Source organism: Quercus lobata, chromosome 11 (assembly GCF_001633185.2).
Source record: "Quercus lobata isolate SW786 chromosome 11, ValleyOak3.0 Primary Assembly, whole genome shotgun sequence".
Lineage (NCBI taxonomy): Eukaryota > Viridiplantae > Streptophyta > Magnoliopsida > Fagales > Fagaceae > Quercus > Quercus lobata.
In genome coordinates this window covers 42,744,697-42,760,232 of record NC_044914.1, presented here as the reverse complement: position 1 = coordinate 42,760,232, position 15,536 = coordinate 42,744,697, and the positions used below count along the sequence as shown (strand labels likewise).

The 15,536-nt window shown below is 33.2% G+C and overlaps 2 protein-coding genes across 3 annotated transcripts; both read left to right on the top strand.

Moving 5' to 3' along the window:
• The first annotated feature begins 1,029 nt into the window (after window positions 1-1,029).
• On the top strand, window positions 1,030-5,814 carry LOC115969011 (deSI-like protein At4g17486). 2 transcript variants are annotated; one of them, XM_031088572.1, is made up of 5 exons: window positions 1,030-1,114; window positions 1,292-1,440; window positions 2,850-3,103; window positions 4,338-4,625; window positions 5,133-5,814. In XM_031088572.1, exons 3-5 carry the CDS (start codon window positions 2,893-2,895, stop codon window positions 5,375-5,377), a joined length of 744 nt encoding a protein of 247 aa, XP_030944432.1. In that variant the 5' UTR covers window positions 1,030-1,114; window positions 1,292-1,440; window positions 2,850-2,892; the 3' UTR covers window positions 5,378-5,814. The 2 variants fall into 2 exon arrangements, with proteins under 2 accessions (XP_030944432.1, XP_030944431.1); XM_031088571.1 differs by lacking the exon at window positions 1,030-1,114 and having other exon boundaries at window positions 1,147-1,440.
• A 4,495-nt stretch (window positions 5,815-10,309) lies between these two features.
• LOC115969466 (probable NAD(P)H dehydrogenase (quinone) FQR1-like 2) lies at window positions 10,310-13,923 on the top strand. The gene is made up of 2 exons (XM_031089128.1): window positions 10,310-11,407; window positions 13,386-13,923. Exons 1-2 carry the CDS (start codon window positions 10,845-10,847, stop codon window positions 13,615-13,617), a joined length of 795 nt encoding a protein of 264 aa, XP_030944988.1. The 5' UTR covers window positions 10,310-10,844; the 3' UTR covers window positions 13,618-13,923.
• The last annotated feature ends 1,613 nt before the right edge of the window (window positions 13,924-15,536 follow it).

Below are 15,536 nucleotides of genomic sequence, written 5' to 3'. Positions count from 1 at the left end.
AGTTTCTACCAGCATGGAAGAGAAAACCGTTGTACTTATTTGCCTTATTTAGAATCCTCAATTTCACTTGAAGTCTCATGAGCTCATTCGTATATTTCTGAACATTTTTTTCATATTATTACCTTAAAAATAGTCATTACTTAATCAAGCCCCTCAAATGTCCCATACCAAAGGGTTAAACTTCTTCTCTAAGGTTTGCAATCCTCCCAAAAGGGAAGAATTGGGGTTCAAAACATAGATATAAGTCACACACAAAAGATGCTACAATCATTAGGGCTATTATTTAAAACTCGTGGTAAAGTCATAATTGATCATATTAGTAGACAAGAAATATTAATTGCATAATACCTTATAGATGTGCATGGCCTTCAATGATAAATTGATATATCTAACATGTCTAGGGTTATGATATCATAGTGAAATTTAATATGACGCAAATTACTAGCAAATGTGACAAAATTGCTTTCATGTGTGACCATATTACTATATGTCTAAAATGAAATAAATATAAAGTTAATAAAAAAAAACATTTTTTATCATGTGACGTGGAGAAATCTAACATCTCATAGGTATCACAATCCAATACAAAAAATATAAATATAAAATACAAAAAATATGAAGTTATTATTTAATATGACTTGTTAAATGTAACATGGTTAATGTTTTTCTTGCACTTAACATGGTTAATGTTATGTGTAACTATGTTACTAAATAAATATACAAAATCCATAATAAAATAATATATAAAAAGAAGAAGAAGATATGATAGACTTTTCTATATATGTACATAACAAAAATTATATATATATATATATATATTTGACTGAAGGTGGTAGTGGTAAAAGTATATTAAGAAAATGTAACTGAATTACAAGAAGTATTGGACCTAGGTGTTTACAGTACAAAAATAATAATATTAAATTATGTAAATCATATTAGAGTACAGTAACTTTAATTAATGTTTCAGTTAATAACGAATTGAATATTAAATCATTATTTTATAAAAGAAACCGAAATCCTATGTAAGAAAAAATAGCAGAAGACCAGACCTGGTGACCGGTAAAGCACGCTGGTCTCAGTCAAAGTATCACAAAGAGACAGGATATCTTTCAAGGTTTTCACTTTCACCTTTAGTTAGTAGATTTCATTTCATATCATTTCAGAAACATTACCCTTTATCTCATTTTTCTTCTTTTTTACTCCTCTCTTTCTTCATTGGGTTTGAGAAAAAAAAAAACACTGAAGTTTTCTGTGCTTCTCTGAACTTTCATTTCATATTTTTTGTCAGCAGAGACCAATCACCAAAGACAATGTGTGGAGTTGTGCAGCCACACTCAAATTTGCTTCATTTTCAGGTGCCTTCTTTGCTCTGAAAATGGCTGTCTTGCTTCTTGGTGCTTGCATTTCCCTCACTTTCTAATGGTTGCTCTGTGCATTGAGGTATGTGGGTTCTCTTTTATTTTTCACTTTCCTTTAATGGGTTTCACTTTATTTCTCAAAGTTTTTTGTTTTTTTCTTTTTGGGTTTACTGCTTATCAAATCTTGTAAGTTTTTTTTTTTTTGTTTTATGGATAAGATCAGTTGCTACATTGCTTTGTTTCCTTCTTTGGTTATTTTCTTCTTGGGTGTGTTCTTATGAATCTGATCTGCTTCCTTGAAAGGTTTCTTTGTATATGTGACCTGTTTTTCTTATCTTTTCTTCTTTTATAAATTTTATTTTACTATTTATGGTGTGTGCTTACTTGTGTTATATATATATTATTCACTTACTAGAGTTTTATTTGATGTCAACAATTTTCTAGTTTTCTTTCCCTTAATAGTATATCTTGTCCTTCATTATCTTTTCAATGCTAAAACAGCAAAAAAGTCCAGTTCTTTACAAATGAGAATGTGACTTCCGTTTTTTGGCAATAATTGAAATTTTATTATGGGATCGGGGTTAAAATTTGGTAAATTAGGAAATTATGCATGTCTGATTCTTGGCTTATCTAATAATTTGTTATTTAAGAATATTAGAACTTTGTAGATTACCTATCATATTGAAGTAAGCATCCAAGTTCAAATCAAGCTGATAATTACATAAATGCAGCAGAGATGGTGTGTAGAGATGAAGTAGTAATCAAACTGATACCTACATAACTGAATTTGAATACTAACCTTGTTGAACCATCAACTCTGACTCCAATTGTTTGAATCTTGGGTTTGTGAGAGTTGAGAGTTAACACTTTCGGAGTCTTTTGTGAGGGATTGGTACAACCTGTTATAATTGTTTTAATTCAAAAAGTCTAAGCCAGTGGGTTTGGGCAACAATGTTATTCTAATTATTACTCTTTTCACTTTTACTTGATGTAGGACTTGACCATGTAACCAACCAACACTGAAACCAAATAACATATGTGGTGGTGATCTAGAGTGAAGTTGCAAGTGTGGTTAGGCCAGTTAGAGCAAAAAATACATAAAGTAGATGAAAGATATGCAGAAAGTAACTGGAGGAAGAAATAATTTATGAAAAAATATATAATATTTCTTTACAAGAAAAAAAAAAAAGGATAACATGGTTATTACGCATAGATCTTAAGATTTTCTACTTGGTACATATTTTAGAAAGGGGAAACTTTTTTTGATGGAAGATATTTTGTATTAATATATTACAGTTTTATGCTACAATTAAGGACTAGATTCTGATTTCTACATTTCGTGGATACAATTAGGAAAGTTAACAGATAGTTATAATGCTTGTTAATGTAGGCTACTGTGTGACCAAAATTATGTGCATCCTCAATCTATTACTGGTTTCTTTGTAATTTCTGAACATGGGGCAGTTGATATTGTTATTTCCATTTTTACAGGTTGGAACTAGGCATTGACAGATACCTGGTTTCACCTTTGATCATGAAATCTGGACCAAAGAATGGCTGGAACTCTATTATGCCTCTTTGTTTCAGAGGCAAATCTGCCAAACGTTTCTGCATGTTCCAGAAAGTTAAGTCAGCAGGATATAGTCCAGGCAACACACCCGTCTATCTAAATGTATATGATTTGACACCCATAAATGGATATGTCTATTGGGCAGGCCTCGGTATCTTTCACTCTGGGGTGGAAGGTAAGCTTACCTTTATTCCTCATTTCTCAAAATCATGAATTTTTATATTTCTAGTGGTTGCTCTTAAAATCATCTAGTATTAAAGAGCATATGATGCTTCTAATGAAGTTACTCAAAATTATTTGGCTGTGTATTATTGCCAACAGTGAAAGCATGAGTTGATAAGTCAATTAGTACTGTTATATAACTTCACTGAGGAAGGGAAAATGCCCTTAGTCTTCATATTGATTTGGGTTGTAACATAATTAAATAGCAAGTATGATTAATTGAATTTTGTATAGAACAGAAGAAATAATTTGTTGATTCTACTCAATCAACCAGACAATACTTTTCTCAAACTGTACAACCCAAAGATAAGGATAATCTTTGTAAAATATTTTCATTTTTTTGTGTCAATTCAAAGCAGGGGGGGTTAAGATGGAGATGGAGCCTAATCTACATAATAACGTATAATTGCAGAAGCACACAAGTGATTTAGATTCAAACATTTCTTATTAAAATATAAACATAATGTGGCATGAGACATTTTTCAAAGAGCTAAATAAAATTGCTGTTTATTTATGAGATGCTTGTGCAGACACCCAAAACCAGTTTGTAATCTCATATAACTTTGAAAATATTGATGTTTAAACTATTTTGATTTCTTGGGCTCTACTTGAATTCTTTGACCAAATTCATTTCATAATACCTTTAAGAGAGTCTTAATCCCATCTATTTGGGGTTGGTAACATGAACCATATCTTACATTTTTTCTCTCCCTGAATCTTTGATTTTTATGCCAATGTTTCTTCATGCAACCTCCATAAAATTTTGGACTCTCATCCATCTTTGTAGCACTTTCAACCTTAAACCATGTGAGTTGTCACTGGTGGCTAAACCATATGCATGAGAGTAATGTTCGAAATCCAGAATGGTCTACTACTTTTCTTCTTTAGCTTAGATGCAGCAAAACAATTTGTCCTCTTTCTATAAAGCCTCAGTTTGCACTATGAATACATAATTTTTACTTTTCCTTCCTTTCAATCCCTTTTCCAATTATCCAAGGATAAATTCCTGGATTCTCCCTTGCATATGCATGTGAATGTGAACATACAGGCATATTGTCTTTGAAAGACCAGGACATGGAAAAGATCCACATATGTTAGATGTTAATATTCTGCTATCTGCTTTCTCATTTGAATCACAGTATTCTCTGGATGATGCAAATGTTTTGATTGTCCCTATTTCACTACAGTTCATGGTGTTGAATATGCCTTTGGAGCTCATGACTACCCAACGAGTGGTGTCTTTGAGGTTGAACCTCGACAGTGCCCTGGCTTCAAGTTTAGGAAGTCTATATTTATGGGGACGACAAGCTTGGATCCTATCGAGGTTAGAGAGTTCATGGAGCGCCAGTCAGCAAACTATAATGGTGATACCTATCACTTGATTGCTAAGAACTGCAATCATTTCTGTGATGATATTTGTTACAAGCTGACAGGGAACCCAATGCCAAAATGGGTGAATCGACTTGCAAGAATAGGTGAGTTACATCCTCCTTATCATACATTATATCTTAGTTTGAGGTTTAGCTTCGAGTCTTAGATGACTTAGGGCTGAATGGTTCACATATCAGTTGACTATCATGGACTAACTAAAAACATTTACATTGTTCTTGTATATTATGCAACAATATCATTGGCACATGTTCTCTTCATATGTTTCATACTTAAGGCAAATAGGGCTCACAATTGTCATGAGTGTAAGTCTTAAAGCAGGGGGCTCTCATGTGACTATTGAATGAACCTTGAGGCTCGGCTTTTATCTGATAGGTTTCCTTGCATATTAGACTCATACAGACTTATCTGCTGATATTTCATTGTCAAAGTACTAATCAAAAGAACCAGAGATCCAAAAAAAAAAAAAAAAAACTAAAAATTGAAGGTGAACAGGATGTTTGTTGAGTTACATGCTTTGCTACTACATTAATTTCCCCTCATTCTTGTGTTGGCTACTATAAACTCATTCTTGTGTATTGTCATCCTTGTAGGTTCACTGTGCAACTGCATACTCCCTGAGGCCCTTAAAGCCACCACTGTATGCCACGACCCTGATTTCCAAGGATATGAGAACGAAAAGAAGAAACTGAGGAGTGCCTTTAGTTGTTTGTCATCAATCTCAATGCATCAGAGGGAAGTATCAATGTCATCGTTGTTTCTACATTCTCACTATAAAGGCTGTTTGCCACCATGGGAGTTGAAAAGGTCTAAAACTGGTTCGTTGAAGGAAAGGTGAGAACAGTTTATTTCTTTAATACTTTCCTCGGTTAAATGGACACCAATCGTCCATCCTGCAATATTGAGGCATTGGAGGGTTGGGGGCTATCACACCACTGCTCATTCTCATTCATAAGCCCTTGGGAGGGTGAAGTCTATGCAAGTTTGTTGTTGTGAATGTCAAAATAGAAGGCTTGTTCGCCTGGTTTTCCATCTTCGCTAACCTTCCTGTGTGGAGTTTGCTTGTTTTATTTGTAAAATTTTATTCCGATTTTAGCTCCATTGATGTGAAGTCATATTGTTATAGTACGAGAAGAACCCAAATAGACTGCCGAACAAGATGCCATTTTCTGTTACTGATCCTGTAACTTATCACCGTTGTGTTCTTGTTGTTGTTAGTGTACTCTGTGTATATTTTCCTTTTGATCAAATTAAAAGAAGGAAAATAGAGGTTATTTTCGTGTCTTTAGTATATTGAAACTAAATTAAACTCGAAAGTAACAACCTAAATCTCCACAAGATTCGGCTATACATTTAAAATCAATTGCTTCAAGCTATGGCTTGAAACTTTTAAGTGTAACCCGTCTGGTATGTCATGATGATTTACGCTCAAACCATCAAGGTGTTGAAGTTTATAAATTAACTCCATGGAAGCACTGTTTCGACATGATGGCACCATGGTGTTACATAGTTCCATGAAGATTGAAATGTTAGACTTGTATATTTTGTCAAGCTTTTTAAGCTCTTTTTTTTTTTGGGGGGGGGGGGGGGGGGAGATACATTTTGAGTGGGGGAGGGGGGTTTAGCCAGTTAGAAACTTAGGATCGCTAGATGTTTTTGTTGAAAACACCCATCAATGCTATTAGGTTATATTAAAAGACTCTTGAAGCCAATCAGGTTCGTTTCCTATTCATGCACTCCATTACTTCTTTTATTTTTGTTAGAATACTTCAAGAATATATTAAATATTGTAATTCACGATTATACCTATATAATATTTAATAGTTGAAGCCTACAATTTATTATTGCTAGTTGCTATGCTCTTTTTAAGTTACACCAGCATAGCATTTTGGTCAATTTTGGTCAATTTCGGTCAAATTCTTCGATGTATTTGGTCCACTTTGATCCATTGCATCCAGTTCAGACCATTTGGTCCATTTTGGTCTATTCAATAGGGACTAGAGATGGCAATTTTGCCCCTCCCTATCTTGACCCGCCCCTCTCCACTTCGCCCCACTCGAGTTTTGGACTGAATTGACAAAAAAGACCGAATGGACCTATTTGAACTGATGTGGACTGAACCAAACCGAATTGATGAAATGGATTGAAATGGACCAAATGCCGATCTGTTATTAGCATAGCCAATTTTGATATAAACTCAAATCCTTACTCCCAAATTAATCAAGTATTAACTTAAACAAATCAAACCAACCAAACTAAGAGAGAGAGAGAGAGTTCTTATAATGGGGAACTTAAAAATACAAAACCAAAACGTATGAATCCAAAATAATGTTCTAAAAATCACAATGATTCATCAATATAAAGTAGAGTTGTAAGAAATGATTAAAAAAAATGAAGAGAGAGAGAGAGAGAGAGAGAGAATAATATGAGAAGAAAAAAAAGTAAAAATAAAAAATATTGTAATAAACACCAAATTATTCAAGTCATGTTATGTTATGTAATAAAATAACATTATATTCTTATATACTATCTTTATATATAATGCAATAAGATAACATCTATAAAATCAAAGAAAAGAAAAAAGATAACAACTAAAAAACACAACTTAATCACATCAACCCAAAATAAAGTTTCAAATAATAATAAAAAATTCATCAACCTAAAGTAGAGATGCAAAAAAAAAAACCAAAAAATGAGACAGAGAAAGAGAGAGACAGAAATAACATTTTGAGTGTGGGAAAACTATGTATAGAATGAAATAGAGAATTTTAAAATTTATACTAAGAGGGGGGGGGGGGGAAAAAAATAAAGAAAAATAAAAGGATAGAGGAAAAGTGATATAAATATAGATAGTAGTGGGCAGATAAAAAAGTAAAAGTGAGGGGAAAAATTGGAGAAAGTATAATATTAAGTTGGGAAGTTAATAAGAAAAAGAGAGTTATAAATGAGTGGATAATGTGACTGCTGATGTGGTTCACAAGAGCGTAACAACAATAAATATTATATTTCAGCTTTTAGATATATATAGATATAAACTAATGAAATTTTTGTGCATTGCACGGCTTTAATCATGAATTTTCTTTATATTTTTTTGAGAAATAATAACTAAATGAGTTATTATTACATAATTTTAGAATTTAGAACTCATTTATAACTAAATGAATGATTATTATAATAATAAGTGCATGATTTTGTATATTTGTCCCTATATATAATATCTCTAATTAAAATTATCAATAAAAATATTTCTAATTATTATTTTTTATAATTCCTTATTTATTAATGAAGAGGGTGATTTGAACTTAAGCGGTTAAATATTTTCTAATACTTGCATATTATTGTTACTTGTATATGCATAAGTTGCAACTCAGGAAAAAAAAAATATGTGGGATGCAAGGAGAGATTTTATGTGTAGGAAGGGTAAGATCTGAGTACAGAAGAGAGCCTGTCAGCCAAGTTCAAGGAAGGGGAAGGACCCACCCACGCATTGTCCTTACCCAACAATGGATGAGAATCCAAGGAGGAACCATGAAGAGGCCAACTTTCTGAAGAGCCTGAAGAGCGAGCGTTCCTCTGGAATTGTTGGGCAGGCCACTTGCCCTAGATAACAGAGTACCGAAGAAGAGAGTAGAGGCATGTAAGCAAAGAAGAAGGGAAGTATCCAGAAAAAGTAACCATCACCTTCACATTCAATGCACTACACCAACTCAACTGGCTGCATTAATGAATGAATGACCTTTGAACAGTGTCTTAACAGCTTACATCACACTCTACCACTTCCAGCAAAACCTTGATGGAATAAGCATCTAAAGGAAAGCCAGTGACTGTACAAGTGAAGGGCTCAGATGCAATTCAGCTAACTGTATAAAGAAAGGAAGCTCCAACAGAAACGGGGATGAAAAACTGAAAGGAAATACTGACATTGTATAGAACTATCCTATGATTAAGACTTGAACAATCTATGAACAACTGCTCTTCGGCTAAGCCCGAGGAAGTGTTAATTCTGAAAATTCTGTTCTTTTTCCTTGAATTGTCTAACTTTTATCGATCCATCTAAAGCTTAAATCTTACTAGTACATTAAAGTTGACCTTAGAAACCCATTCTTTAACAAATTAATTGTATTGGGCCGTCTAACCTAAATTCGCTATTCTAAGTGGGCTTAGCCTGTTGGATCCGCTTACATTATGGATATACCATTGATGAATATAAATATAAGTTTTGAAATTTTGATAATAGATTTTTAATTGAAGTAGACTTTAAACTTCTAAAACTTAGATGCATGTTTCATAATTTGTTAAAACACTTATTATTACTTTATCTAAAAAAATTAATAAAAACAAATAAGTTGTCTTTATCAACTGAAACTTAAATGCATGTTGCATGTTTTGTTAAAACACTTATTGTTATTTTATCTAAAATGCATGTTGCATGCTTTGTTAAAACACTTATTGTCATTTTATCTAAAGAAATTGATAAGAACAATCTATTAATTGAAACTTAAATGCATGTTGTATATTTTGTTAAAATACTTATTGTTATATTATCTAAAATGCATGTTGCATGCTTTGTTAAAACATTTATTGTTATTTTATTTAAAGAAATTGAAGAACAGATAAGTTGTTGTCTCTATCTATTAAAACTTAGATGTATGTTATATATTTTATTAAAACATTAATTGTTATTTGATCTAAAATGCATGTTGCATACTTTGTTAAAACATTTATTGTTACTTTATTCAAAGAAATTGATAAGAACAAATAAGTTATTGTCTCTATCAACCGAAACTTAAATGCATGTTAAATGTTTTGTTAAAACATTTATTGTTATTTTATTTAAAGAAATTGATAAGAACATATAAAATTATTGTCTCTATGTTATTTGCTTTTACCTATCAAAAATAAGTTATTGTCTCTATCTAAAAAATTGCTTTTATCCAAAATATTCCTGTAATTTGATGAGGTCAAATATTGCATACTTTGTTAAAACACTTACTGTTACTTTATTTAAAGAAATTAATAAGAACAGATAAGTTGTTATCTTTATCAACCAATAAATATATGTGAAATGTTTTATTAAAACACTTATTGTTATTTTATTTAAAAAAATTGATAAAAACAAATAAATTGTTGTCTCTATGTTATTTGCTTTTACCTATCAAAAATAAGTTACCGGCTCTATCTAAAAAATTGCTTTTATACAAAATATTACTTTAATTTGATAAAGTCAAAAGCCCAATTTGCAATTTGATATATATAGATTATAGGCCCCCTTTTATACGTCACTGTTACTGTCAACTATTATTATTGAAATAACTCATATTACAATAATTACATCAGTCAAAAAACTCATATTACAAAAAAAAAAAAGAAAAAAAAGATATATATTGTAAAATATAAAAATGCATTATAGATATTTTAGTCAAAATTCAATAAATTTCATTTTATTCCTTCCAAATAGATCCCAGGATCCCCCTCAAAAAAGAAAAAAAAGAAAAAAAAAAAGTTCCCAGGAGAATACAAATATTATGTCCTATTTTATATTTCACTAATTGTGACAGGAAAATAAAATTTTGACTTTAAAAAAATATATGTATTAATGAATATTTCCTACTAAAATGAATATTCTTGGAAAAGTCTTTCAAGTCTATCCACCCATTTCCGTCTGGTCAGAGTGTGTGCCAAAAGCTCTACCCTTTTTTTTTTTTTATGAACCAAAAGTTCTACTTCTTATATTATTATTATCACAAAATCAAACGGGCACGTATTCACTTTACTATTGGGCAATTGCTAAAGACGAATCCTAGAATGGTAACTCATTCGTGGATGCTAGTGAAATATTCAAATAAAAGAACATGCTCAAGAGATTCTCAAAACTCAACTTTTTTATTTTTATATATAAATCTAAATTGCCAGCGATTATTTTCTTAAAGCTCCAGACAACAACTCAGAATTAAAAAGGCCAACCTCAAGTCCAATTCCCATGTTGTCTTTGTCGTTCTACTTTATGGCCGACCATTCTCGAAGCCTTGCAGTTGCAGTTCAGAACCTGGTAAGCCTTTGAATTCTTGTCTTCCAAACACCCATTTTTCCAAATCAATCATACTCGTTGTGTCTGATCAGTTGCTGGAATTACCACAATTCAGTGTTAACCCAAAAAAAGGCTAACACCCAGTTGAAGAGCCTTTCAATTCTTGTCTTACAAGCACCCATTTTTCCAAATCAATCACCACTTGTGTCTGAGTGTACTAGTATAACCATAATTCAGTGTTAAACTAAAAAAAGGCTAAGACCCTGTTGAAGTCTTTATGGGTAAAGGAGGTGGGTGTGTACCAAGCAAGCAAAGAGCACCAAAAGGTGTTTCTGATAAAGATCCTCCGACTCCAAACCCAGAAAGGAACAGTACTGTTATAATTTCTGGGCAAAGCCAAACCCAAAGCATTAATACAACAACAACAACGCAAGTTCAAGATGGGCTACAATTTCCCAAGAAGCTCAAGATTTTCATAGTGTTTTACTCAACGTACGGCCATGTGGAGATTTTAGCTAAGAGAATGAAGAAAGGGGTTGATTCAATTGAAGGTGTTGAAGGGTTTCTTTATAGAGTCCCAGAGACTTTGGCTCCGGATATCTTGGAGCAAATGAGGGTGCCTCCGAAGGACAATGAGGTTCCCCTGATATCTGTGGAGGAGTTGGTTGAGGCTGATGGGTTTCTTTTTGGGTTTCCAACGAGGTATGGGTGCATGGCGGCGCAGATGAAGGCGTTTTTTGACTCGACAGGGCGGCTGTGGGAGCAGCAGAGGCTGGCGGGCGTGCCTGCTGGGTTCTTTGTTAGCACAGGCACACAGGGAGGAGGGCAGGAGACCACGGCGTAAGTATGGCTATTGCTATTGAGTAATTAGACTGATTCAAGAGTTGATTTTTTTTTTTTTTTTTTTTTTTTTGGGCTTATGTTTTGTAGAATTTTTTTTATTATACTTTGTTATTCTTGTATATATTATTGGTTTGAGTAGTGTTCTTGATACATTTAAGAATTCTGTGGAATTGGATGAACTAGAAACAATATAGAGTTCCATGCAATTTGTTGGTTGCATGAGTATAGGATAGTAGGAATCCTTATTAGATGGTATTGTTTGTTTGATTAGTTGTTGGTGACTTGGCACTTTTTGAGATTGTAGATGTGATTTGCTTCCAAACAAGAGAATTGGGATAACTGTGGGGGTGAGAACCCTTTAGGGGAAGGGAACATGCTACATGTAAGAATCTATTTGCAGGGAGTCAGACATTTTACTAGTCTCTTAGTCCCCCCATATGCTGTCATCTAGAATTAGTCAGAGTGGTTGAGAATAATTTCAGTTTTGACAAAGAGAACTTCTACATATAAATTTCAGTTTTGTTCCCTATCGGTGAGTGGTTGAGAATAATTGGTCAATTCAACTGAATTTCTGGGAAGACAAATGACAGAATGAGTGATTAGAACAACATCTTTATATAAAATATTAGTTTGATCAGTTGGAAGGGGTTCGAACATCAGACAGAACTAACTTATGTAGTTGAGTTTCAAGAAAGGTGATAATCAGATGGGTGGGAATCATATAGATCCTACTTAGAAAGTAATTGTCACTTTGGGGACATCCAATCAAATCGGACTGATACTTAGAAAGCAGTTATATGGTTTGAGATTCTGCTAACCAATTGTTGATAACCCCAGTCCCTTATGTGCCTTTTATGGTGGGTTCAGAGATTATGATTAGGAAATACTCATAGCTGATCTGACTGCTCAGCAAATAGATGTCGTGGTTTTCATCTTTTTGTCCTTGTTTATACTTTATACCTGATTATTTTGTTTATTTTGCCTAGAAACATGATAAAAATTAAATTTATTATATAAAGCTCAGAATGTACCTTGCATTTCTTACATCTGTAAATGTGGCTGACTATTTAAGTTTTATCCCAACAACAATGTAAAATGGAATATAGACTTGAGTTCATGGTGTTTGTTACAATCAGCTTTTTCCTCTCCTTCAAAGCATTGTTTGGATGTTTCATATCTTGCATATAGTTTGCAGCTCCAAGAACTTCTAAGGATTGGGGGATTATGCTTGTAATCAAGTTCTGTTATGTACCAAAAGTTTACTTGTCTTACAATGTACAATTAAAAGCTTATTCCAATTGTATAATAATAGCCCTTTAGCCTTTTAGCTCAAGACCTAAGTTCCTCTTGGTAATAGCTGACAAAAGCATATAAGCATTTTCCTGCTCAGGACATAGGTACCGCTCTTACCCCAAATAAAATCCATCTGTTCACTCCTTACGCCACTGAGTGCCTCAGGTATAGGCATGGTTATCATTACCCCCAAGCCAAATGATTTTTCTTTTTCAGTCCTAAGGCAGGGGTATCCTTCCCAATCCATAAAACCTCTAACCCAAGTGAAGATGGGATCAAATTCCCACCCTCATACAATGTGTAGAGAGCTTACTGGCTGAATTTGTTCCAAAACACTATTATTTTGAGGAGCCAAAGCGTCAAACTAAGAACCTCCTACATAATTTCTTTTGGTTGTGGTGTCTATTTAAATGTCTTCCTGTTATTAGCCCAATGTAATACATATCAACTGACTACAAAAGATTGATATCTAGCATGGACAGGGGTTCCTTGTACCTTTAGTTGGAGAAAGAGAAAGGGGGGAGGGGGAATAAACATAAAAAATGGTCTATGCTCAAGTTAGGGCCATATTTGTTATTATGCCATACATCAATATAATTTTGTTGAAGCTATGGGGCACCCTCTTGATAACTATCATTTAAGTGATCAAGCTTTATTTTATGAATTTGTTAATGTGCTGCAGTTGGACAGCAATCACTCAATTAGCCCATCATGGGATGCTTTATGTACCTATTGGGTACACTTTTGGTGCTGGAATGTTCAAAATGGACTCCATCAGAGGCGGATCTCCATATGGTGCAGGAGTATTTTCTGGTGATGGCACTAGGGAACCAAGTGATACTGAGCTTGCTCTTGCAGAGCATCAGGGCAAGTACATGGCTGGTATAGTCAAGAGGTTTGCCAAAGTTTCTTAACTCTGATCACAGCCTCAACTAGTCTCTCTAAAGCGGCGTTAACGTCCTACTCCATTTTTTCTGTTCTTCACAGATTTCACTTGGTTTTGTGAGGTCTTCAGATATCGTGTGTTAATAGATTTTAGATAGCTGAGGAGCATTTCATTTAATAGCTTGAATACTTGTATTTCCCACAGCAGATTTCACTTCATTGATTGTAGCAGATTCCACTTCATTGATTGTTCGTTTTATTTGTATATGGTCTGAAAATCCTCCTCCTTTTTTTTTTTTTTTTTGTATCACTTAATATCATCAATAATATAGAGGTGTGTGTTCTTCTCCATATATTTCTTCTCAACTCTCTTCTTTTAGTTGAAAAAACATATTTATATATGATGTAATTTTTTTTTCTTTCCAAAATTATATTCTTTAATGGAGTCTCCTCTGCAATGGAACTGCTCTCTCACAAAGTTCAAGGCCACACAAATGGTCTCTTTTTTGGTTGGTGCTGTGTATGTTTGGTTCATTCGCATGGAAAGTCACGATCTATATAATGTGGCTTGGCATAATTTGGTTACAGATCCAAACTCTTCAACCACAGCTTTATAATATGAAAATGCAATACCAAATGCATATGATTTTTTCTTTTTCTTTTTTTGGGGGGAGAAATGACTGTTCTTGATGGAAAAGTTGCGTTTTTGACTTCTCACATGGAATATGCACAATGTCATTCATTTGTACTCATTTACAGTTGACAAAGACACATTGGTGTATTCTTCTTTGGAACAGCTGGTTGGATAAGGTACTTCATCATGGAATTTGTCCATCGTTTTAATGATTGGAAATTGGAGTCTGTTAAATTATACTTATATATAAATATCCTTTATTCGAATATTCGAGTTGGAGGTCCTTGAGACCGATTGAAGTGAAAACCAAAAGTTAATGTTAGGTTTGACATAAAATTTTACTATGAAGCTCTTCATGGTTCTAATGATGCAAGAGTTCAGTGGAAGAGTATATGATGCACTAAATTATTAAAGGGAGTTTTTTTTTTCAGTTGGACAGCAGCCTTGGAGAGAAAAATGAGATTGGAGAATTCCTACTAAAAGAGAGATCAATTTGGTAAATCAGTGTTGCGTGTCTAGGTGTTTTAGCAAAACAGTGGACCATTTGCTAATTCATTGCCTACACACTTGAGCTTTCGTTCTTGCTATATTCAGAGTACTTTTGGTGATGCATATGAGGGTGATAGATAATATTTTATTTGGGTGGTATTAATCTTAAGTCTTAAGTAAATAAAGAAGCTTTCAGCCAAAAAAAAGTAAATAAAGCAAGCAATTTTTTTGCGTGGAATACTGCCCTCTTTCATGTGAGCTATACTAACACTCAACAAGGACCCAACTAAGTCTTAAGTAAATAATGCATTTTTAGCTTCCTAAAAATGCATTATTTAATAGCAATTTTGAGTGGTTCTAGAATCACAGGCATTAGTGACTCAAATTGTAATTTAGATTCTCTTACAAATTGGAAGTTTGGGATCTCGCTTGAGAGTGGGTAAGGTGCTACTATGATCATGCCAGGTAAGAAAGGCACACTGGTCGCCCTCTTCTACCTCTTTTTTTTTTTTTTTTGCTTAAAAAAAAAAAAGAAAAAAGAAAAAAAAAAAAGAACTGTAATTTAGATTTTGCTACCTTCTCTCTCTTTACTCTGTAGTATCTATCTCCTCTTTCTCAATAAAATCTTGATATTTTAATATATATACACATTTTTTTTTAGAAGATCATTCCTTTTTGAGGCTAATATTTTCCTTCTTATTACCTCTCACTGCAAGTATGGCTTGATTTCATGGCTATCCACAAATTTAATATTTTTGTACTCCAATACTGAACGATTTCATCATTGCTTCCAGTACTATAATTCGTGCACTAATTCCGGGAAAT

What these genes read in the sequence shown, in the direction of transcription:
- LOC115969011 (XM_031088572.1), top strand. Translation starts at nt 2,893, where the DNA reads ATGAAATCTGGACCAAAGAATGGCTGGAACTCTATTATGCCTCTTTGT. An exon ending in CTTTCACTCTGGGGTGGAAG is followed by an intron (nt 3,104 to 4,337) that starts GTAAGCTTACCT and finishes ATTTCACTACAG; the next exon opens with TTCATGGTGTTGAATATGCC. An exon ending in GAATCGACTTGCAAGAATAG is followed by an intron (nt 4,626 to 5,132) that starts GTGAGTTACATC and finishes TCATCCTTGTAG; the next exon opens with GTTCACTGTGCAACTGCATA.
- LOC115969466 (XM_031089128.1), top strand. Translation starts at nt 10,845, where the DNA reads ATGGGTAAAGGAGGTGGGTGTGTACCAAGCAAGCAAAGAGCACCAAAA. An exon ending in GGAGGGCAGGAGACCACGGC is followed by an intron (nt 11,408 to 13,385) that starts GTAAGTATGGCT and finishes AATGTGCTGCAG; the next exon opens with TTGGACAGCAATCACTCAAT.